Consider the following 24,665-nt stretch of genomic DNA (forward strand, 5'->3'; position numbering starts at 1 on the left):
TCCTATTCTCTAAAACTGAAAATTTATTTTCAATTATTATATAAATTAAGCATTCTGTTAAATCCTGATAAATATAAATTTAAAAAAAAAAATGTAAATTTTATGTAAAATTTTAAAGCGCAATTCTAATAGTTATTAAAAAGCTCTTCATTCTCACTTTTAAAATACATAGAATCAGTTCAGAATTAAGATATTCATTTTATTCATTAAATTTTATTTTATTCTATGTTAGATTATTTAACTTTAAAAAAACAAATATTCATCGATTTTTTAAATTCGTTGAAAATTAATGCTGTAGACTTTGTAAGATATTCCAAATAATTAAAAAGATATGTTTCAATGTTATTTTTTCAAAAAAAATTATTGGGCCTTTTAAATTGATAAATTCTGATGAAATCTTTAATTTATTTTTATTGATCAAAATAATCCAATTAAAAAGATATGTTTAACATAAATTGAAAAGGCTATAAATCAAAACTCAATAATTAATCTATTTGCAGTCTATTTTAATTAATTTCTAAATTAATAAACTCTTAGCCATTTTAAAAAGTAATCGATAAAGCAAGTTTATGATATTTTAATAATAATAACAAACAACATAAAATATTAAAAAAAATAAAAAATATGAGAAATATCATTTTCTTAACTTTATCAGCTTTGTGTTTAAGTGCAGTTGTTGCTTAAGATTCAAATCAAGAAATATTAATATCTAGAGGGCTAGTTAATTATACTGATGCAGATCTTCTAAGTATTTACTAATCTTATGGATACGAGCCTGATCCAAGTAGCGAAAGGTTTTAGCTTTTTAAAAGTAGATTAGCTAAGATAATTGAACATAACTCTAATCCTGATAAAAAATACAGTTAAAAAATCAACAAACTTACTTTCTAGACTGGTTCAGAACTAAAGAAGTTTAGAGCTTCATAAAATTGCTCAGCTACTGCTTAAGCAAACACCCGTTCATTCAGAAAATATGACTTGAGTTAACTCCCTTAATATGTTGATTGGAGAGAGAAAGGAGTTGTAACTTAGGTTAAGAATTAAGGTGAAGGTAAAACTAATTTTAATATATTTTTATATTATAAATGTATTAATATTTATGTAATAATATTAGATTGTGGTTCATGCTGGGCATTTGCAGCTGTTGCAGCTCTTGAATCTCATTATGCTTTAAAAACTGGTAAAAAGCCAATTTAATTTTCTGAGTAGCAACTTGTTGATTGTGCTAGAAAATTTGATACCCAAGGTTGTGATGGTGGATTACCTTCCAAAGGTTTTGAATATTTAGCTTATGCTGGAGGAATTTAAAGTAATTTACTTTAATTTAATTTAGGAATTATTTATTTAATTTAAGATATTAATAATTTTATATATTTTTTATATAAATATTTTATTATATTAGCTGAAGCTGATTATCCTTATGAAGGAAAGGATAAAAAATGCAGATTTAATAGCTCAAAGGCTGTAGCTTAGGTCGAAAAATCCTTTAATATAACATTTTAAGATGAGAATGAATTGATTTATCATTTAGCTAACTATGGTCCAGTTGCAATAGCTTATGAAGTTAATGATGATTTTGATAACTATAAAGATGGTGTATTTACAAGTTCTAATTGCTCTACTGATCCAGAAGATGTTAATCATGCAGTTCTTGCAGTTGGCTACAATATGACAGGTAAGTACTTCATAGTTAAAAATAGCTGGGGTAAAGATTGGGGAATGAATGGTTACTTCTATATCGAACTTGGATCAAATATGTGTGGATTAGCAGATTGTGCAAGCTATCCTATTATTGATGAAGACGATGATGATAATGATGATGATGATGAAGCCGACAAACATGATTGAAGGATGATTTTGAAGAAAATATAATTAATAAGCCAAAAATTTACTTAAACAAATAAAAAATAAAAATATAATTAATTGATGAATAAATAAATATGTTTTTATATTTATGAAAACTTGTATGGCTTTTAAATTTTTTGATTAATCTTTAAATTTATTTTATCATGCTAATTCAGACAAAATTTCTATTTAATAAATTTTAGATGTTTAATATCAAATTAAATTTTATAGTTTTTTTTAATTAATACCCACCTGCCCTTTTCAAATTTTTTCAATAAATCTTGCTATATTCTCACCTACATAAATATTAACCATTAATACATATTATAAATGTTTAATTAATGATTTTTTATAAAAAAAAAATTAAATCTAGATACTAATTACACTCCAACTTCATCTCAAATGACTGATTTTACTTCAGCAGCAAATAAATTAATACCCACATGTAGTAATTATCATTTAGTAAATCCTACATCAAAAACAAGCTAGCTTAAATTCTAATTATTAAATTAACATAAGTTAAATTATCGATGATTTAATATATCAAATAGATTAATAACCGATATTTATTTATAATTTTCAACATTTTAAAAATAGGAATAATTGATTTACAAAATATAATCCCATAAAAATGACTTAAAATTTAATTGTTCACCCAAAAATCAAGAGAGACAAAAAGGCTGAAAATTAATAATAGATATTTTAAAAGTACTTCAGATAAAAGAAAATTGAATGTAAAATATAAATTATATATAAATGAGGATGGGTTGATTTTAATTATTACAAAAAGTCAAATTTTTTTATATTTTATGTAAATAAATATGAAGGAGAAAGAAAGATTTCATTTCTGATGAAAATACTTCAAAAAATAAGAAAACCTTAATTTTCATCATTTTTACATTTTAAAAATCACTTAATATAAATTTTATATGAATTATAAGCATTCACCCATCTATACCCATCTATGGTGAGTTGAATGAAGTTTTGAAAATAGTGGAAGATATATAAGGGTTAAAAATATTTGTTTTGGTTTTAATTTCCCAAAATAAAAGAAATTATGTGATAACATAAATAGGTGCAAATATATAAAAATAAAAAAATTATGTTTAATTAACTAACTTTCATAAATTTTAGATTTTAAAATTAAATACTTCAGGAAAAAGTGTAAAATTATATTAACTATTTTTATTAAAAAATTTATATAATTAAATAATAGAAAATTATGTAATAAAAAAAGTATGATAGAATTTAATTATATATTATTAATAAATGTTTTAAATTTTTATTTGTTTGCAAAATGAATGACTAGAAATAAAATTAAATAATGCTTGAAAATAAATACATATTTCAAATAATATAATTAGATTTAAAGTAGTTTTAAATAATAAAATACTCACTTTATTTATAAATTTAAATAATTTTAGTAAATTATTAACAAAATCTTTTTAATGTAAATTTAGTAACACTTTTTTTCTAAATATAATGAAGTAGAATAGTTTTTATTCATAAATTTTAATGATTATAATTAATCATTTAAAGTCTATTAAATTTGTAAATACTATCATTTATCAGATTTGTAGACCTAAAAAGTTATAAAATTAAACAATAAAAGAATTTTCAAATACTTTTATTAAATTATTAAATGAAATTTTCCTTTTTCACAAAAAATAAGTCTTTATAATTGAATCTGATGTTTTCTATTTGTTAATCAAAAAATTGATTAAATTTTGTCAATTTATGTATACTTTTTTGTTTTTTTCTATTCTAATAATTAAAAGCGAGTAAATATATAATCTCTACCACAAAAATGATGAGCTTATAAGATTTGTATATTTCATTACAAGATCTATTTTATAAAAGATTATATTAAGTTTTGCATGAAACACTTTAAATTTCCCAATTTTTCTTGAAGGCAATTATAAAATAAAATAAATTTGGATATTTAATTTAATTGATAATTAGAAAATCTAAAGAAATTAAATAAATGAGGAAATTCATAGCTGTGATTCTTTTAGCTCTGTCTATTGCTGGCTCTTTTGCTTAAGATTTAGACTACAAATAGTAGTACTATGAGAGCTTACTAAATGCTACGGACTCTGAACTCTTGAAATTATTTGGGTCATACGGATTCTACCCTAACTAAAACAGTGAGAGATTTTAGCTATTTAAAAAAAGGGTAGCTAAAATTGCTGAACATAATTTGAATCCTAATAAGAAATACACTCAAAAAATCAGTAAATTTACATTCTACACAAACGAAGAAATATCTAAGTTGAAGGGTTCTCAAAATTGCTCTGCTACAGCAAAAGAAAATACTCGTATCCTTTAAACTTATGATCTTAGTGAAATTCCTGATTACGTTGACTGGAGAGAGAAAGGTATCGTTTCTTCTGTTAAAGACTAAGATGCTGTTGGAGGTAAATTAATTATAAATAATATAATAATATTTTGTGAATTAAAACTTGATATAATTTCTTTAATAGTTTAAAAATTAACTTAAAATTTATATATAATTTAGATGACTGTGGTTCCTGCTGGACATTTTCTGCAACTGGAGCTATAGAATCTCACTTAGCTTTAAAAACTGGAAAAGCACCTTTTAATCTTTCATAGTAATAATTAGTTGACTGTGCAGGAAAATTTGATAATCAAGGATGTGATGGTGGTTTACCTTCAAGAGCATTCGAATATATTGCTTATGCAGGTGGTATTGAAAGTAAGATTTTTATATAGATTTGCTCTAAAAAAATATATTTTATTATTCTATTTCAATAAATTTTGAATAATTTTTAAATTAATAATCTTAACTAACTTAAAAATTACTTAATAAAGGTAGTCGCGATTATCCTTATAAAGGAAAAGACGGTAAATGCAAATTCAAACCTTAAAAAGTTGTAGCAAAAGTATAAAGCTCTTTCAACATTACTTTCTAAGATGAAAACGAGTTGATTTATCATTTAGCAAAGAATGGACCAGTTTCTATTGCCTATCAAGTCACTGATGATTTCGAAAATTATGAAGGAGGAATCTATTCTAATCCTGAATGTTCTACTGACCCTCAAGAAGTTAACCATGCTGTATTAGCTGTAGGATATAATTTGACTGGTCGCTACTACATCGTCAAGAATAGTTGGGGTAAAGATTGGGGCATGGATGGTTATTTCTACATAGAGCTTGGCTCAAATATGTGTGGTTTAGCTGATTGTGCTAGTTATCCTATCCTTGGTGATCAAATCATTGACTCTTAAGAAGAAGCTGATATTGATGATGAAGTTGATGATGAAGCTGATAGCGATGATGAAGATGACGAAGATGATGATGAAGATAGTGAAGATGATGATGAAGATAGTGAAGATGATGATGAAGATAGTGAAGATGATGATGAAGATAGTGAAGAAGAAGATGATGATAGTGAGTCAGATAATGAAGACAGAATAAGAATTAACAATCATCAATAGAATTTCATCAATAAGATGAATCATTAGATATGAATTAAAATAAATCTAAGATATTGATTTTAAAGTTATATATAAAATTTATATTAAATTGTTTTTTTTAAAAGTAAAAAATATTTTCAAGAAAAAAAAATCTTTAATATCTTTTTTTAATCATAACTCTACTAAATATAGTTGTTATTATTTTTAATTATGTATTTTTTAATTTCTAAATTAATAATTTTTACTTATTTTATAAGTTTTTGTTTTCAACAAATCTGCTTTTTGCTTATAAAAAATAAAGCAACTCATATTAATGATTTATTTTTTATTTTTCTAATTATCAACTTTTATTTTGCATAATTTAAAATTAATTAAACACAAAAAAATTACAAATGTTTTTTAATTTGAAATAATTTTTTTAAACTTCTTTTGAAGTATCTTTAAATTGGTAATGATTATTAAATCTTCTGAATATTTTAACAATATAAAATAGGGAAAAAATCATAAAATAAAATCAAATAAATTTATATAAATCAACAAAGAATATTTTTTAGATATTTAATAGATAATAAATAAATTAAGGATTTATAGAAGTATTATAAATAATCATAATGTATAGCTGTTCATAACTATTGAAATAAAGTGCTACATTTCCTGATTTAGCTATTTATAAACTTATAAAATAATTTAAATAAAATGATAATTTATTGTAAATTTTACTTTGAATATTTTAGATATCATTTAACAACTCATATTCCATAATGTTTTCTTTGATTTCCCTCATTAATTACTAAGTTCTGAGCACTAAAATATTATAAATTTATTATGACAACTTTATCTGGGATGCTTTTAATACTGTTTCTATTAATCTAAGACCTATGACAAGCTCTTTTGATAAACAGTTTTACAATTTTATCAGGTTGTATATGTCTTACTCAATTGATCCTAATAAGTTTTTATCTTAAAAGTTATTATCCCTATTTAACTTACTAATAGCATCTGCAAGTTTTTCATAAGAGTACAAAAAATTTAGGTGCTTTCTTATAACTTAAGTATGAATGTAATACTTATTGATAATACAAGATTTTTTTTCCAAGCAATCTACAATAGACTTTAAATCAACATCACATCTCTAAAATAATAAATTTACAATAAGCTCTCTCAAATATTTATAATTCTCTTCAATTTTTTTTAATTGAGAGCCTGTTAATACTTTTTAGAAATCTTCATTTTATGGAGGACATTCTTCAATTTAGAAATCAGCTAATTAAATATAAAATTCAAGAGCTTTATCGTATTAATTTTATTGCAATAAGCTCATAGCTTTAGCAGATATTTAGCTTTTAACACTTTCATTTAGTATAGGATCTTTTTCTTTTTACACATCTTAGACTATTTAAGCAAAGTTACTCACAGTGTTGCTTTTAGAGACCAACAAATCTTCAAATATTTAGCTGTGATTCAGTTTCTTATCTATAATATCAACTCTCTGTACAAAATTGTTGATGTAAATGCTCATTAATTGATAGTCAAAAATATCATTTTAAAGATATTATAAAAACTTAAACTAAATTTCTTCCCTAAAATTCTATTTATATTCAAAATTATTAATTTATTATTTTTTAAAATATATTTTAAATATTTTGTAAAATTAAAAAAATAAAAAAGATTTTAAGAAGAAATTTTATTTCTATTTATTAAATGTGCTTGATTTTGATAAAAGGTATTCCTTTTTTTATATTTTGAAGATTAGTTTTATTAAATTTAAAGTGATAAATAATAATAGATTTATCTTTATTGAAACAAATAAATGCTATTCTTTCAAATTATAATTATTTTTTGCATTGAGATATTTAGTTTATTGAAAAATTAAGAAGAAGTAAAGCAGATTAAGATTAAATATTTTACTCTCTATAGTTAATCGTATGTGGGAGTATAGTCATCAAAAGTGAATTCAGCAACTTGTAAGATATCTATCAAATGGAAAAAATAGAAAGGATGAAGAATGCCCTAAGCTTTCTGAATACTAGCATAGCAGTCTAATTGAGTAATCAAATAGAAAAACATTTGTTAAACGTGATCCCCGCTCTTTTCAATTTGATGCTAATAGCTAAAATTAATATTTAATGATATTTTTATTCATCAAATTAATATTTAATAATATTTTTCTGAATGAAATAAATATTTTACCATTCATGAATTTAAGTTTTGAGCTAGTCTATTGTGAATATAGGGTTAGCAAAAAGTATATAAAAAATAACAAAAGTCATCCAATCTTATTAGCAGAAGGTGTGTATAAACTGAATGTTGCCACTAAGCACTTGCAAAAAGAAATAAAGTTCACTCTAAGGATTAACATTTTTACTTATTTCTTATCTAATTATTATTAAAATTAATTTAAAAATCATTTATTTTAATATAATTTTTACATTCTTTATTTAAACTCTTCATGTCTTCTAATAAATTCTTGCTTTGGGATAAGTCTAGCATCTTGGCCTTTAAAAAAATATTTCTTCATTTTTAAAGCATCCTTTTTTATATTAAAAGGTTTATTTAGATATTTCAAAAATATATTCACTAAAACTATTACAATTATGTTGAGTATTATCCTTTTTTCGTATCCTTTTTAGTCTTCTAACAGGCAAATAACTTGGCTTATATTCAGATTTTTTAAGAAATGATAAATTTAGCTCCAAACATCAAACGTAAGGATTTCTTGATTTATTGTTGGATTAGTTGAGTCTTGGTATAAATTAAGTAATCTAACAATCATTTCTGATTTTGAAAAATCTATTTTCTTGAGCTTTGATCTTTGCTTTTCTATCTTTAGATTCTTAATAAAGTCATAGTATATTAAGCTTATCTATTATATTAAAAGAATTCTTAGTAAGCAAATCAATCAATTACATATATTTACTATTGTATAATTCAAGTGTTACTAAGTCCATTAATTTTAGATGCCTATTTATAAGTATCTTTTAAATGTGTCTATGTATTAATCTAATGCTTATACAGAAATATCTTGATACTGTTCCATAAATTCTTTTTCACTTGCATACTTGCTATTATTTATTTATTTATATTCAAGAAAAGATTATAGCAAGAATAAGATATTTTTAAATACGTTTGTTAGTTTGTTGAAATCATTTTTATTTCTTCTGATTTTACTTTAATGAAATTCTCATCTATTTTTTATCTTTGATTGTGGAAATTTTAGAATATTTCGCTGAAATCTTTGACCATCTGTTAAGTAATATTAAATCTTTATGAAACAATAATAAAAAGAAGCTTCAAATAAAAAACAAATTTTAAACTAAAGTTTATTAAAAAGATAATAACTAAATACATCTCTAAATGATGGTGGAATAATATCTGAGAAATATAAATTAACTGCCTATCCCTTTTTACTTTTTGTACTATTGAAACTATTATTTTGGTCATAAACAAATAATTCATTATCTACTCCCCAGCAAAATAGCACAGGATTCTAATTATTTTAGATAGAATTTTTATTAACAAATAAGTTATTGTTTTCAGGTATCATATGAGCCTAGCTATATACTATATAATGCTATTAGGATTATACTTAAAGCGTAAATTATTTTATTTTATATTATTTAGAAATAAAGCTAAATAAACCTTTTATTATTAGAATCTTTTCAAATTAATATTTAAACTTAAAATTAGTCACAAAAAAAAAAAAAGATTAAAATTTAATTAAAATTGCTTTTAAGACACTAAGCTATAAATAAAATATTAGCTAGCTACATCAATTTTATTTCATACTATTTGTAAATTAGAATTAAAATATTAGTTAGATTGAAGCTACAAATTAAAAGATTTTAAATTTTAATTTGACTAATTATAAAAATATTTTTTTATTCAATCTATATTAATACTTTAATTAAATTGAGTAGTTAGTTTAAATTGCATTTTATTATCAAAAATAAAGATTGAGCCTTAATAAACAGAGATAAATTATCAAATAATGAATACATTTATTTATAGTTATTAATATATAATACAATTTTTAATTTGATATTTATTACTAATCACTTTATTTTATTGAAATTAATTCATTCATCTTTCATTTCTTCGCTTTAATCATCATCATCACCATCTTCTTCTTCTCCTTCGATTTCTTCTTCTTCATCATCATCATCCTCTTCTCCATTTTCGGCTTCTATATCATCATCATTAGCTTCTTTTATATCTTTATTTATATCATTAGCTAATCTTTCCTTATATTATTCATTAGTTTCTTAAATAACTTTAACTTCTATTTCCTTATTAACTTCTTCTATGGCTTATGCGTCTATATTTTCTTCTCCGATTTTAGATGCTTCAATTTTATTTTTATTCATTTCCTCATCAGGTTTATAATCAGGAGGGAAGTTGAAGTAAGGAATTACACCTCTTTACCAATCCATAATAACAATTTTTGCAACTGTTATAATATCAGGTTCACCACCCTATTTTAATAAGTAAAATTTAAATATCTTAATAAATAAACCTTAAAATATTTAAAATCTAAATTTGATTGCATTTTGAAAAAAAAATTTTACTAAAATTTTAATTTGGATATTAATTTAAAATAAATAAAATAGGATAAAGTAATATATGTAAAGTAATTGAAGTATATATTTTAATTAATTAATTAATAAACTATAAAAATTTACCTTTTTAAGTTTACCCTTTTTGACTGCTAATTTTTCTAAGAAATCTTAGTCATCTTCCCATTCATTTACACCATAAGTTTTTTTAATGTGGATAGGATTTGTTTTTTAAAGAATAACATGGATATAGAAAGTAGGATCATCAATTTTTTCAGCACGAATACAACCCTTAAGTACGACTTCTGTATCATCACGACCATCGTGATAGTAAACAACACCAGGACAATCGATAAGATAAATTCTTTTAGTTAAAGTGATATATTACCAAACACGAGTTTCACCAGGAATGGGAGCACTTTTACAGACCTTCTTTTGCTTCAATGAGTTAATAATTGAAGACTTACCAACATTAGGATAACCAATAAAACCAACAGAAATGTGTTTCTTATCTTTGTGGATGTTATCATATTATCTCAACAAGTTAATAAGAGAACCTTTACCAAAAGGATTATTCAAAGAAGCATGATATGCAATAGTGGGGAATTCCTTATTCAAATATCTTAACCATTTTGTCTATTATAAAAATAACAAAAATTAGTAAAATTTTAAAAATTAATTATTTAAGTTGCTATTTAAAAATAATATTTTGTATGTTTTTTTATTTTTTTCAATAGCTCAATTTGCTTAAAATTTAATTATTTACTGTCAACCAAGTAGGAATCAAATCACACTTATTCATAACAAAAACTAAATGCTTATATGGGCAGTTCTTCTTAATGTGTTCTTCTACGTGCTTTGAACGAGTACCCATAGGATTTCTGGCATCCAAAATTTAAACTATAACATCAGAGGCATCAAGTACTTTATATAATTCTTCCCAAATTCTTCTAGATTGACCAGCTTCCATACGTCTATCTCTGCATTCGTTCTTAAAGTCTAGCATCTATTTAAAAGGAGGACATTAACTTATTTTGCTTAATTAAATTTATTTTATTTTACTTAGTGCTTAGTTAAATCTTAATCCTTCTTAGGATCATATTTTTGATCATTTTCCTCTACTTATTATATTAAATCTTCATATGAGTAAGATGTTGATTTAACTCTCTTTCTACTGGCCTTAGGTCCAAAAGTTTCCTATTTATAACAAAATATCATTCATTTAACACTTTTACTTGATAAAATTATATTCTAGTAATCTTTAAAAAGGGAAGTTAGTTGATAGAACAATTTCATCTCCCTTATAAGAATAAAAGCTTAATAAAAAATCTTTAAAACTTTACTTCATATTTTTCAATATCTAAGATGTTCATTTTAGTTTCGTTATTGGCATCTGTAAGAAGAGAAATGGGGAGTTTTTTAGATTTGACTAAAACATGACGGGGATCATTAGATTTTTATTACATTTCAACTCTAAATCTTTCTAAACTCTTTTAATCGATAGTTCTAACAGGACCGAACCACTTTCTATCAGGTTCAATTCTAGAGGGACCTGAAGGCTATTTTCTCATAGCTTCACTATTTAAAAATAATAAGAAAATGGATTTAAAAACGATAGCTAAAGCAAAGAAATCATAAAAAGAATAGAGATCATATTTAGAATATCTATTAAAAATATTTTAACTAAATTAAAATATAAATTAATTACTAATCAGGCTTGTCCTTGTACATATTCAAACGCTTAATAGCATTTTTAGTACGGACGTGAGTCCATTTACCTTCACCCATTCCTGGTAACTTTCTATTAGGATTATCTGAGTTATTAGACTTAGATGGCTTCTTTTAGTTAGATTGCCACTTCTTTTACATTTTTTCAGCGTGCTTGACACTCTTTGAAACTTTTTTAACCATTTATAAATACTTTGTTTGCTATATAATTGAATGTTTTATTAATATTTCTTGCAATTATTGCTACTATCAATATATTAAATTTTTAATCTATTTATAAATCCTTATTAACCGATATTATATATTCAATTTTGATATTGTTAATTTGAGCAAATTTTATTAACTCTTCTTACAAACTCAATGAAAGTTAATTAATTTTTGCAAAAATTTTAATTTTACGGCTAAATTTGTTAACTACTTCATCGATTAAATTCACCCCTTAAATCAAATATTTGTATCTTGCTTGATAGCGCATTCAAAATCTATTCATTATTTCTACCTTTGTTTGCTAATTAATAATTCTTTCTTTCATTTTACTGCTACTTATTCCTTATTTCTATTTCTAATTATTATCTAAAATTATATTTTTATTCCTCAACAAAATCTATTTTATTTATTAATTTTCAATAAAATTAAATTTGTAAAAAATTAATTTGTAATTTTAAATATTCAACAAAATACAAATTAATTATTTAATATCAATAAATTTAAATTTTTATTCATAATTTTCTTATGAAAATTAGTTTGTTTTATTTAATTTAATTTGATAATTTTTATCTAGCTCTACTACTTTTATTTAATAAGGCTGGTAATATTGTTAAAATTATTTTCAAATTAAATTTTTAATTTTTGTTCCTCATTAAAAATATATAAAAAAGAATAATATCATCTATAAAATAAATGAAAAAATAATCTAAGTTAAAGAAATTTAGAAAATAAATTTAAATATTAATTTTTTTTCATAATCATTATTTAAGTTAATAAGCAAATATTAAAAGACTTACATTTGTATAAATATATAATCAACTACTGAGATAACTTGATTTTGCTATTATAAATTTGCAATCATTAAACTATTTATATTATTGATTATGAAACCTTCTACTAATATTAAGAAAAGTGAATTTCTGATAAAATATATTTTTTATATGACTATAAAATTTTGAAACAAAATGAAAAACAATTATTTAATACACTTTACATTTTATTTAAAGTTAATTTAAATTTAAAAATATAGTTGTGTTATAAATGATTTTATTTAAACATAAATGGGTTTTTTAATTTTTTTATTGAGAAGTATCGAGTATATATACATATTTTAATCATAAAATATTTATATGACTTTATATATTGTAAAATACCTTATTGAATATACATTTCAAAATATTTTGATTAATTTAATATTTAAAAAATAAAAATATTAAAATAACTAATTATTGAGTTTTATTTATTTAAATTTCTTTGTTGAAAAAGTTTTAAACACACATTTTAATCTAATAAAACAAAACATGAAAAGTTAATATTAAAAAAAAGGATATAACAAAAAAATAAAAATAAAATAAATTTATATCATTCAAATTTTAATAAAATTAACTAAAGAAAGCTAATATTAAAATTAATATTGCTTACAAATATTTTTGAATTTATTTGATTAAGTTATTAATTTGAAGAGAAATATAATATTTTTAAATATTGCTTTGTGATAATCCTTAGACAGAATTAAAAATTAGCATTTTTAAAATATCTTTTGAATTAGAAGAGAAGAAAAATAGACTAAATAATTTCTTCTTTTCTTCTTTTTATTTTCTCGATATGTTCTAATTAATTTTGAGAAAATTAATGTTTTTTAAAAAAAACAATTGGAGAGAAATTTAATAACTTTATGTAAATCTAATTTTTTGTTTTTGTTTTGATTTTTTGGTTCTATAAACTCAGTTTCATACATTTATTAAAATTCGTATTTTTTGTTTTTCATAATATTTCTATGTTTATTTAGCAATGCCTTTATCGATTAATCAAAATTTCCTCTTTATTTTTCTATAGATTAATACTTTTATAAACTTTGATATCTAATAAATCAAGGCTTGATTGATAAATTAAACTATTAGCATTTCAAAAACACCATTTGTATATCACTTAATAATATAATTATTCATTTAAATATAATCAAGCTTCAAATTATTTTTGAATCTACTTTTTAAATAGATCTTGTTACATTTTTTTGGAATAAAGAAATAACTCAAAGTTGAATTCAAATAATAAAAATAAATTACAATACATAACTTTATAAAAAATTTCATTTATAGCTAAGAAATAGAATAATTATAACTGAAATTTAATAGTTGAATAAGGTGAGATTGATATATATAAAATAAATAAACAAAAGAAGTGATTGAATAGTACTCAAAGAGTGTTTTTATTTATATAGAAAGGATTAAGTCAACCAAATCTTGGAGAATTTGAGTAAATTTGGTTGTGGATTACTAATAGCGATGTTAGTTATTAGAAGGGTTTTCATATCGTTTTAACAAAAATATGATCGATTATTTTGTAGTTTTTGAAAGGTTTATTGCGTTTTCATTATAATAAAATGAAATGTTAATTGAAAGCATCAGCGTTGTTATTATTGTTGTCAATCATATTTTCTTTACCACATTATTGATAGTTATTGTTATTGTTGCAGAAATATTAGTTTTCTTAATTTTATTATTCATTGTCTGCTTCTAAAAAGTCATCGAATAACTCTTATGAATGTTGGCTTGAGTTGTTATCAAAATCAAAATCAATTTAAATTTCATTATCATTAAAATCAATAGCATTGCTTGCTTACTAAACAGTTTGTCCGTTAGCATTATTAGAATTTAAACCATCTAATTATTCTTCAAATGTTGTTTGATTTTCAGAGAAATTTTGTTAACTATATTAAGAAACTTGATTTGAAGTATCACATGATTATATAGATTGTTCATAATTAAAGTATTCTTTTAAAGTTTAAGAGTTTTTCACTAGATCACAAGCCAAATTGTATGAGATATTGCCTTAATTCTCTTGGAGAAACTATTTCAAGCGCTTTTAGCAGCTTTTGAAATTCATTCTAAGAATATCCATGACACTAATTTATCCTAAAATGAAATTGATCTTCCCACTGTTCTCAGAAAGTAAAAGCTGAGATTTAATAAGTTGAATATCAAGTTACAAACAAGGAATGTAGTTATCAATATTTAAGTTAAATGTTTAGAATATCTTTATTCTCCAGTCATTTATGCACTGAATCATAGAGAATTAGCTATCTAAAAACTATTAGCCCTAGTTCTCGGCATTAAAAAATGTTTCTTAACTTATGATTTGCATGAGAGAAGGAAAATATTTGAAGTTTTGTAGAGTTTAAAGGTAGTTAAAAGGTAGATGTTGAAGAAAAAAGAATATTTTAGAATTCTTTGTATTTTTCTTTTTTTTTTCTTTTTTTATTTAATTAATTAATTCTTATTTAGATTGATTTCTCTGATATTTCTATTCAAAAAATCTTTGAATTGACCAATTAATTATAATAAATAAATCTCCACAAAAAAAGCAAAGTGTAAATAGAATCAAATTTTATTTTATATAATTTGTTATAATTGCATCATTACAGACACTCGAAAGAAGAAAAAAAAACAAAAGCAATCGATTTATAATTTTATATTTTTATTTTTCTTGATGTTGTCTATTCTTCATTTTGAAAAATGTAATTTACAAAAAGACGTACAAAGCAATATTTAAAGTCTATTCAAACAAAATCAGAAAACGATTTTTAAACTTATAAAAACAGCATTTTTAAACCATTTTATGAACTTAAAATTGAGCTAAATTATTTTTTTCTGAGTTTTTTGATACAATTCAAACATTTCAATCAAAATAATAAACAAATAAATTTACAGTGTTTGAATAAAAAAATGAGTAAGTGATTAAAATATGGAGAAAACTGATAATTATCGTTATTCTAAATTTTAACTTACTTATTGGCTTGGATAATATAATTTTTCTATATTTTTATGTAACATCATTTACTTAATACTGTATTTGCCTAAATAAGAACTCACAAAAAAAACAAGCCCTTTTATTTTGAATTATTTTTCTAAATTTCTAAAACCAAATAATTTCTTTCTCGAAGACTTCTAATTTTCTTATCTGATTATTTCTAGCTTGGCTTTCCTCTACAATAATTATCTGATAATTTATTAAAATATTTCTTTCAAAGCCAAAAATCTCTTTTCAATAAAACTAAACACTTGGAACTTCATTAATTACTGAAATTGAGGCTTTTAAATGCAAATTTAATTTTATTAAATATTAATGAAAAACCCATTTTTCCGCTTAATACCACAAAATTTGATATCATAGCATCTATTTACAATATATAATTTAATTATTATTCAAACTAATTGTTATTTTTTTTTGCGCTTACTCACTGATCTCTCAAATTAAGGCTAATAAATTAAATTTCCCATTAATCTGAGAGTAATAATAGCTCTGATATTATTATTAGAAATGATAAAATCTAATTCAAATTTAAAATGATATTTTAAAAAGTAATAGACTAAAAAATGGTTTTAAATGAAATTTTCATCATTTAATAATAAAAATTTGAAGGAAAATTAGAAAAATTATTGAAATATGAAACAAAACAATTTATTTAAAAAATATATACATACTATTTTAGTTGTATGTATAAAATATATATTTAAATAAATATAGAAATTTCGAAATCGAGCGTATTTTATTAGTAAATATAGTTTAATTTACTTTATCAAAAAAAATTTTGATATTGTAAGACTGAAATCAATATTTTGTAATTTACTAATTATTTCTGATTTAATTTCAAGTAAATAAACACTAATAATGATTACATATATTTCATTTAAAATGATGTGAGAGTTTTGAAGCTACATTTTATACTTTCTTTAAGAGTAATTTGCTCAAAATTTATTAACTATTAAATGTTTCATATCATATTGCTAATAATATTTTGATTTGATGGTTTGGATTATTTAAAACTTAGTACTAGAAGTTTCAGTCAATATCTAAACATTTTTCATGAATATTAAATATTTTGAAATTTTATATTTTTAGCACATTTTAACTTTAGTAGTTGCTTTAATATCTTGGTTCTATAAAAAATTGTTTTTCTAAAAAGAGATAGACAATCCTTATGTATTTAAGTCAAAAATAATACAGATTAGATCTATCCATTTATTTTATTCCATTCTAGAAACTTCCCATTAATCAATTAATATGTTGTTCATTAATTTATTAAACAAAATCTCTGATAAGATTATTTAAATTTCAAAATTTTCTATTCTTAATTTGAAATTTCTAAATACTGCTGTTATTAAATATGGGACTTAAACAATGTTTACAATCTTTGGAAAAAAATATTTCTAGCTATTTATAACTGAAAAACACAATGTTTTATTTAAAATTTTTTTTCTACCTTTCTATTTCTTCAGATGAAATTTTGATTACTTTTATTTACTTTATTAATTTAAATAAAAAACAAAATACATTTATCTATTTCATATAAATTTAAAAATTGTAAACAATATATTTTAATAACAATATTTTATATTCTGATATTGATATTTTTAGAAAATCATTTAATAAACAGATTTCAAAATACCAAACTAAATTATTTAAATTTCTACTTTTTGTAACTTTATTTATTTGCATGAATATAAATTTTAATTTAATATAAATCATTTTGCATAAATAAAAATAATAAAATTCATTGATTATTTTTTAAAAATTAATAAAACTGCATATTTTATGATAAATTAATAAAAACTAAGAATAAAAGTTTATAAAATAATACTTTTTTAATTAATGTATCAGTTAATAACTAATAGCATTATTTAAATTTATTATATGATATTGATTATATTAGTATTAGTTTTAATTATATTTTATTTATTTATTATTTAAATAGATTATCTTAATATAAATAACTTACTTAATCAAAAGTATTGATTGAAATTGATTCAAAGAGGCATATTATTTATTACTATTTCATTTTTTTTATTTTTTGTAATACCAATTTAGTAAAATAATTTAATTAGTCTTTAAGTGAAAGATGAATATTCTTATTATGAAAAGGTTTAATATTCTTTCTATTTTGAGAGCATGTTAATTATAAAAGCTGTATTTAGAATTGACTATTTAAATTTTTAAGTAAATGTTTCATCTAAATACACATACTTGTGCTCCCAATTTAAAAAGTTTAAGTTTTACATTTTCTTCTCATACAGCTCCTTTTAAAGAAACCTCATTATATTTTAAAGAATTGGATTATTAACGGCTTCTAAAGAATGGCCTGAAAAATTTGATGTCATAAATAAAATTAACTCTTTTTTATTCAGATTTATCATTACTAAATGAATTTCATTTAAAGAAAGTAAAATTGGTATAAAAATCTTATCGAATTTATCAAAAATAGTATTATTTTGACCTGTATAAGGTTTCATGTAATGTCTCATACATTTAAAATCTAAATTGTCTTATTGTAAAGGATTTTCTTTGGTGAAATATTTGTAAAAACTTGAGGAAAGATAAAGAATTCTCATTCCTTTTGGAAATTCCTTTTAATTTAATTGATAAAGATAAAGCTAATGTCCCTGTCTCTCTTCTAAATATTTTATAAAGAAGTTTAATCCATCTTCAGTTAATATATTTCCACTCCTTAACTTTATGATGTCTCCTTCTGTAATAGTTTTTTCATACCTTTAGCAAACAATATTGCTATTTTCATTGTTTATCACTGATTCATTATAGCGCTATCCAAAAGCATAGGCATAATTTTTATCACTAATGCTCTAATTTATTGAAGACATACCTGCTAAAGCCAAACTGCTTCCTAAATTAAAACCAATAGGACTATTCTAATTTTTATTATTATTATTATTATTATTATTATTATTATTATAACTATTTCTAAGAGAATTATTATTGCTATTATTTCCGATCTCAAATTAGTTTTTAAAGTTACTATTATTATAAACACTAGAATGATTTTATAAACTTTATTTGATTGAAGAATTGTAAAGTTAAGACTATTCATTAGTTTAATTAGACTTGGAATTTTTTGATGCCTACCAATCTAAACCTAATTTATGAAATATCATACTATGAAATCTAAAGTTGTATTCATCAATTAATTGCTTGTAAGTCTCAATGTCATAATTATAGTAATAGTGAAGCAGCTAAACAAAAGTGTTATACCTAATGAATTTTTATAAAATATTTTTAATTTTTAAATTTCAATGAAGAACTTTAACTTTAATAAGATTCATAAATAGAAAATAAATTTTGTTATCAAAAAACTATTAATAAATAATCTATAAAATGTGATCTTTTAATAGCTTATTTGATTGATCAAGAATAGTTATAATATTTAAAATAGCATTTGTATATTAGTAGCTATTATCATCAAATGATAATACATAATTAATTGATATTAATTACCATTCCATATATTCTCCAACTTATCTTTCTTTGTCGATTGCATCTTAAACATTGTTTTGCTACTTAAAATCAATTCTTTTATTCATATCTACTTCAAATTATTTAAGTATTGTCTTCAACTCTCCAACTGATAGCTATACTTATTGCTTTTCCAAAACATCTTCCTTAGTTATCTCTCCCCTTTCATATTATGCTAAAATGTCATCCTCTGAGATCTCATCTTCCTCTTCTTCGTCATAATCTTTTCGTTTCTTTTTTTTCTTGTGAGTTTTTGCTTACTTTATTTATAAATCAAACTCTTACAACTTTTTGTTTATATAATAATCTGCTAATCTATTAATAAAATATAAATTATTGTTAATAAATTCTAAATACAAAGTATTTTACGTTTCCTTTTCAATTTATTCTTATTTTTTTTTCCTTTTCATTTCTTTGGACACATCATATTGGAGTTTCTCAACCAATAAATCAAGCTCTTCTTTAGGGATATTTAATATACCATTTTACGAATATCTTCTTTTAAGTTCATCAAACTCTTGCTAAAAGTTAAAATTATTTAAAATTTCATCTTGTTCATCTTCTTATTATTCTTAAGGTTCATAAAAATTATCTTCTTAATCTTCTTCTGCTTCTAATATGGGAGAGCTTTCGTGTTTCTTCTTTTTCTTTTTTTTCTTCTTTTTGGATTCTTTTACATTTAAATAAAATAAATGATTAAATATTCATATCAGCCAATTATATTCTTAATATAAATTTTACCTTTTTCAAACGCTTAATTAGAGGATGGAGGGGATAGAATGCCTTAAAGTGATACAATAGATGGCATGGTACTGTCAATGCTTTTTTTAGACTGAACAAGCTTAAATCCTTCAAAAATATGATTATTTTTTGGATCTTGCATCATCATTTTAAAAAGTAACCATTCAATAATCGTTGTTTGTTTTTTAATTATCTCTAAAGTCTACTAAGAAAACTCTGAAAACGGCTAAGGGTTTCCAGGAGGATCAATAAGCCACATTAGTAATCTGAAAACTAGAGTTCCACTATATTTTGCTTCAGTCGGTGAATGAAAGCTAAAATTTTCAACATAATTAATTACAGAATTTTTCAGATCAAATTATTCAGCTATCAATGCAGAAACTACTTCTGCATATTCATCTTTCATGTGATCCTTAAAAATAAAGAAATGACTTTAGTTCTAATTCAAATCAACAAGAAGAAGAGACCAAGTTTTTTCGTAATATATAACAACAGCAACATTTTCGTAATTGTTAACCAATTCTTGATATTGATAATAGTTTTCAAAATTTGTTAAGTAGTCTGCATCAATTTATTTCTACGCTGTTAAACCTTAGATTATCAGAGTTATAATACACAAATTCTTTTTGGTATTGATTTAACCTTTTTGTTCATACAAGTTTTCTTAATAATTATGTGCATAATTTAGTAAAAATGCCATCAAAGGCACTGATGATGTTTGTTCTTCAGTCAAAAGCTCTAATTGCTCATAAGTTAAGCTCAACCCCATTCTATTAATTATAACATCTTTTGAAACAAATACTTCTTTAGCTTTAGTTTCAAAAAATTATCTCATTTATATGTATTCCTCATCTTGATAATCCCTCATAGAAGGTATTGTTTTGTCCCTGACAATGTATTGTCCTGGTCTCTTCAAAAGCTTAAGGGAACATTCACCTTCCCTATTAAGTACTATCTCATTAACAACTACCTCTTATTTATTATAACATCCAAATATTCTATTTATCTTCTCATATAGGTCCTCATCTAAATAAAAATCTTGAAAGTTTATTTTTGTTTTACAGCACTTACAAGGAAAACTAAATTTATAATTCGTATTTTTGCTGTTTTTCATGCACAATTAAACTAATTCATCTTCATCATACAAACATTATAACTGCTTACAATTTATATTACGATAAGGTACTAACATTGAGTTAGGATCACTTGATAAAACTATGCTAATATTTACTTCATTTTATTTAGGGTTCTTCTGAAAAAGCAGATTTAACATTCCGCTCTTCTATTTTTTGAAGAGCATTTCCCTTATGTTATCTACATCCATTCCTCACTTATTATGCATATAAACCTTTTCTAATCTAATCCCAACTAAAAATACACCTCCTTTAATTTCCTAAATATAAAATTATAAGCTTTTTTATGAATGTATTAAATCACCAATTAATTATAAATTAACAATGATTTTTTTTAATGAGTAAGTGACAAAAAAATCTGATTATTAACTTTAATATTTCTAATTTGATTTCAGTAATCAAAGAAATTTAAAATAAATATAAAATAAGTGTATATATTAGCATGCTAATTTTAAATGTATAACTAACTACTCTAAATTTATAAAATTAATTATTTGTATTAAATATTTAACTATTATAAAATATTTAAAATTTTTATAATGGTTAGATATGAAAATCAAAACATTTGCTAACTAAAGTTTTATCAAATTTTTAAGATTTGAAATAAATTTTTATTAACAAAAAGAGTTTTTTAATTTCAAGGTATAAAATTTATAATTATATTTATCGGAGTAGAGTTTGTTTAGATACAATAATTTTATTTATCAATTTTTTATACATAAAAAATAATAATATTAATTTATCATTTTAAAACATGATTTATTTAGTTATTTTAATTTTGATATTTTTTACTTGTCTCATTTTTATAAAAACTTGATTATTCTTTTGAAGCAAACTAGAAATAAATATAGAACTTAAAAATAATTGATTAGTTTAATCAGTTATTATACCATTTAATTTAGTTATAGAAAATATTTATTAAAATCTTAAAGAAATTAAAGAATTGATAGAAATTTAAGAAGTATAAAATTTTATTTTATAAAATTGAAAAATAAAAATAGATTTAATTTGCATAAATTAATTTCAAAACATCCTAAACAGATAATAAAGAAATAATAAATTTTATATTTATCATAGTAGATTAATTTTATTCAATACTTCAAAAAATATATTGAAATTTTAATTATAAATGTTTTTATTTTATATAATATTATAATAATCATTTTAAAATTCTTAGTTTTTTTTGTTTACATTCCTTAATGCCTTTTAATTATTGTCTTATTATGATACTAAAATTTACTATACTTTTTTAGTTATTTATTTCCATTGCTCCCTAGTGATTGATGTGTATTTTTTGTAGTTAAGTTACAAATCAGATCCTAATTCTTTTAAGTCTAATTTGTTGTTTTAATCTTCATCTAAAATATTAAATAACCAATCTGTAAATAATTCATATTTTTCTTATTTTTTTGTTAATTTGCTGAAAAATTGATAGTTGGTTTGTTTATTAAGTTAATTTTCTTCATCTTTATTAATTAATTCTTTAGGATTTGCAAATGTCAAAACTTTTTTTAGATCTAATGACTTTTCTTTTTTTGTAGCTTCAAGGAATTGAAAAAGTAGTTTTTTAGGGTTTTTCTTTATAAATTTAATAAAATCTTATTTATTCATTTACAATTGTTACTATTCAAACTAATTAAATTCATCTTATTCTACTAAACCATCTCCATTTAGATCATAGATTTCAAAAAATAGTTAGGAATAGGATTTTAAATCCTTATTTATTTTTTCTTAAACATGTTTTTATTTAAGTAAGATTTATACCCTATTATAGAAATCCTAAGCATATTTTAAGTCTTCAGCTTGGTTTTCAATACTAATACTTTTAACTTCTTCAGCAACTATGTAGGTTTTTTCAGTTGAGATGAAGATGAGAATTCCTGAAACAATCAGAATTACAACTATAAAAATCATTGCAAATAAATCCAGATATCTTTGTTTTGTTATTATTCCATTCTCTTGCTACTATTAAATTTATTACTAATATTAATCCTACTATTAGTTCATAGTTTAGTCTAAAAATTGCTTACTATTTTAAAATTAACACAAAATTAAGTTATTTAGATATTTATTTGTTCGCAAAAAGTCAATTTAAAATAATTCAATAATATTTTTGATAAAGAGAAATATCAAAAATTGTAATTTTAAAAAAAATCTATTGACAGCTTTCAAAATACAACCTTACAAAATAATTAAAAAAAAAAAGCACTTATTTAAATTAATCATTTTATTTTTTAGTAAATCAAATAAAATATTCAATATTAGCATAAACAATTAATTACCCTTTCAATAACCATAATAAAAATTAATTACTGTGAAAGATTAATACAAAGTGTTAGTTATATTATAGTCATAAACTAGAGGTCTGATATATATACTCAATGAATCTAATTTAAATTTAGAGAGTTGAGTTTTTGTAAAACATTTTTATTTATTTTTGATTTTACTCTGTTGAAATTTATAAATAATTAAGTAATTCGACTCAAAAGAATTTTTGAAGGTTTTAATAATGTTTAGTGATTTTAAAAATAGTAATCACAATATCAAAAAAGTATGAAAAAAATATTAATTTTATAAAATACTTTATATATATATTTACAGTTCAAGAGGCGAATTTTTATAAAATGTTGTTATTAATAAGTTACAGTGATTTTTCTTTTATGATATTCTTAAATTTGGGTATAAAATTAGTTAAAATGGGTTAAAAATTTTTTTGAAAATTGAAAACCTTTTGTCAAATTTTGAACTTAAAAAATGAAGACTAAGGGTAGTTTAATCCATATTCAGTTAATATGTTTCCACTTCTTAGCTTTATGATATCTCCATTCGTATTATGTTTTTTACACTAAGCAAAGAATATTATTATTTTGATTGTTTATAATCTACTCATTATAGCTCTACCCAAAATCATATCATAATTTTTATAACTAATACTCTAATTTATAGAACAAATTCCTGCTAAAGCCAAACTGCTTCCTACATTGAAACCAATCAGACTATTATAATTATTATTATTGCTTAGAGAAATTTTATTATTTTTCAGATCTCAAATTAGTTTTAAGTTTAGTATTATACTAGAATGACTAAATAGATTTTATTTGATAGAAGAATTGTAAAGCTAAGATTTTTTAATAGTTTAATTTGATTTGGAGTCTTTTGATGCCTACTAATATAAACCTAATTTATGAAATTTGGTACTGAGATATCTAAAATTGTATTCATAAATTAATTGTTTGTAAATCTCTATGTCATAATTATAATTATAGTGAAACAGCTAAGCAAAATTATTTCACCTAATTTTAATATATTTTTAACTTTTAATTCATTAAAGGAGAATTTTAACTGCAATAATATTCATTTAGTAAATAAATTATGTTTTCAAAATACTAATAATAAATTAAAAAATTCAATATTTAATAACTTACTAAATTTGATTTCATTATGCTTGATCATTAATGGTTTTAAAATCTAGAATATCATTTTGTCTATTAATAGCTTTTTAAATATATCAACAAATGATAATATAAAATTAATTGATATTAATTACCATTCCATATATTCTCCAACTCATCTTTATTTGTGAATTGCATCTTAAATATTGTTTTCTACTTAAAATCAATTCTTATATTTATTTCTACTTCAAATTATTTAAGCATTGTCTTCAGCGCTCCAACTGAAAGCTATACTTATTACTTTTCTAAAAATTTTTCCTTAGT

The 24,665-nt window shown here is 21.8% G+C and overlaps 8 protein-coding genes across 8 annotated transcripts; 2 read left to right on the forward strand and 6 right to left on the reverse strand. All coding sequences in view use genetic code 6, as the record gives it.

Annotated features, from left to right (window-relative positions):
- Positions 1 to 624: 624 nt before the first annotated feature.
- TTHERM_01028740 (papain family cysteine protease) lies at positions 625 to 1,848 on the forward strand (the record flags this gene model as incomplete). Its single annotated transcript, XM_001015136.1, has 3 exons — positions 625 to 1,051; positions 1,115 to 1,309; positions 1,403 to 1,848. 3 exons carry the CDS (start codon positions 625 to 627, stop codon positions 1,846 to 1,848), a joined length of 1,068 nt encoding a protein of 355 aa, XP_001015136.1.
- Positions 1,849 to 3,829: 1,981 nt separating this feature from the next.
- TTHERM_01028750 (papain family cysteine protease) lies at positions 3,830 to 5,336 on the forward strand (the record flags this gene model as incomplete). Its single annotated transcript, XM_001015137.3, has 3 exons — positions 3,830 to 4,262; positions 4,364 to 4,561; positions 4,678 to 5,336. 3 exons carry the CDS (start codon positions 3,830 to 3,832, stop codon positions 5,334 to 5,336), a joined length of 1,290 nt encoding a protein of 429 aa, XP_001015137.1.
- A 552-nt stretch (positions 5,337 to 5,888) lies between these two features.
- TTHERM_01028760 (hypothetical protein) lies at positions 5,889 to 8,826 on the reverse strand (the record flags this gene model as incomplete). Its single annotated transcript, XM_001015138.3, has 9 exons — positions 5,889 to 5,956; positions 6,003 to 6,870; positions 7,191 to 7,392; positions 7,473 to 7,658; positions 7,712 to 7,812; positions 7,873 to 8,145; positions 8,200 to 8,344; positions 8,407 to 8,525; positions 8,629 to 8,826. 9 exons carry the CDS (start codon positions 8,824 to 8,826, stop codon positions 5,889 to 5,891), a joined length of 2,160 nt encoding a protein of 719 aa, XP_001015138.3.
- Positions 8,827 to 9,358: 532 nt separating this feature from the next.
- On the reverse strand, positions 9,359 to 11,746 carry TTHERM_01028770 (circularly permuted YlqF GTPase; the record flags this gene model as incomplete). Its single annotated transcript, XM_001015139.2, has 6 exons — positions 9,359 to 9,754; positions 9,962 to 10,471; positions 10,602 to 10,841; positions 10,898 to 11,032; positions 11,179 to 11,413; positions 11,544 to 11,746. 6 exons carry the CDS (start codon positions 11,744 to 11,746, stop codon positions 9,359 to 9,361), a joined length of 1,719 nt encoding a protein of 572 aa, XP_001015139.2.
- Positions 11,747 to 14,140: 2,394 nt separating this feature from the next.
- Positions 14,141 to 15,052, reverse strand: TTHERM_01028790 (hypothetical protein; the record flags this gene model as incomplete). The annotated part of the gene is made up of 1 exon (XM_001015141.4): positions 14,141 to 15,052. The coding sequence occupies exon 1, from the start codon at positions 14,912 to 14,914 to the stop codon at positions 14,141 to 14,143; it is 774 nt and encodes a 257-aa protein (XP_001015141.3). The 5' UTR covers positions 14,915 to 15,052.
- Positions 15,053 to 17,577: 2,525 nt separating this feature from the next.
- Positions 17,578 to 21,140, reverse strand: TTHERM_01028800 (hypothetical protein; the record flags this gene model as incomplete). Its single annotated transcript, XM_001015142.2, has 4 exons — positions 17,578 to 18,814; positions 19,058 to 19,390; positions 19,445 to 19,745; positions 19,817 to 21,140. 4 exons carry the CDS (start codon positions 21,138 to 21,140, stop codon positions 17,578 to 17,580), a joined length of 3,195 nt encoding a protein of 1,064 aa, XP_001015142.2.
- Positions 21,141 to 22,020: 880 nt separating this feature from the next.
- TTHERM_01028810 (EF hand protein) lies at positions 22,021 to 23,031 on the reverse strand (the record flags this gene model as incomplete). Its single annotated transcript, XM_001015143.2, has 1 exon — positions 22,021 to 23,031. The coding sequence occupies exon 1, from the start codon at positions 22,954 to 22,956 to the stop codon at positions 22,021 to 22,023; it is 936 nt and encodes a 311-aa protein (XP_001015143.2). The 5' UTR covers positions 22,957 to 23,031.
- Positions 23,032 to 23,988: 957 nt separating this feature from the next.
- TTHERM_001028812 (hypothetical protein) lies at positions 23,989 to 24,520 on the reverse strand (the record flags this gene model as incomplete). Its single annotated transcript, XM_012797441.1, has 3 exons — positions 23,989 to 24,242; positions 24,375 to 24,444; positions 24,497 to 24,520. The coding sequence occupies 3 exons, from the start codon at positions 24,518 to 24,520 to the stop codon at positions 23,989 to 23,991; spliced, it is 348 nt and encodes a 115-aa protein (XP_012652895.1).
- Positions 24,521 to 24,665: the final 145 nt, after the last annotated feature.

This window comes from Tetrahymena thermophila (assembly GCF_000189635.1).
Source record: "Tetrahymena thermophila SB210 genomic scaffold scf_8254656, whole genome shotgun sequence".
Lineage (NCBI taxonomy): Eukaryota > Ciliophora > Oligohymenophorea > Hymenostomatida > Tetrahymenidae > Tetrahymena > Tetrahymena thermophila.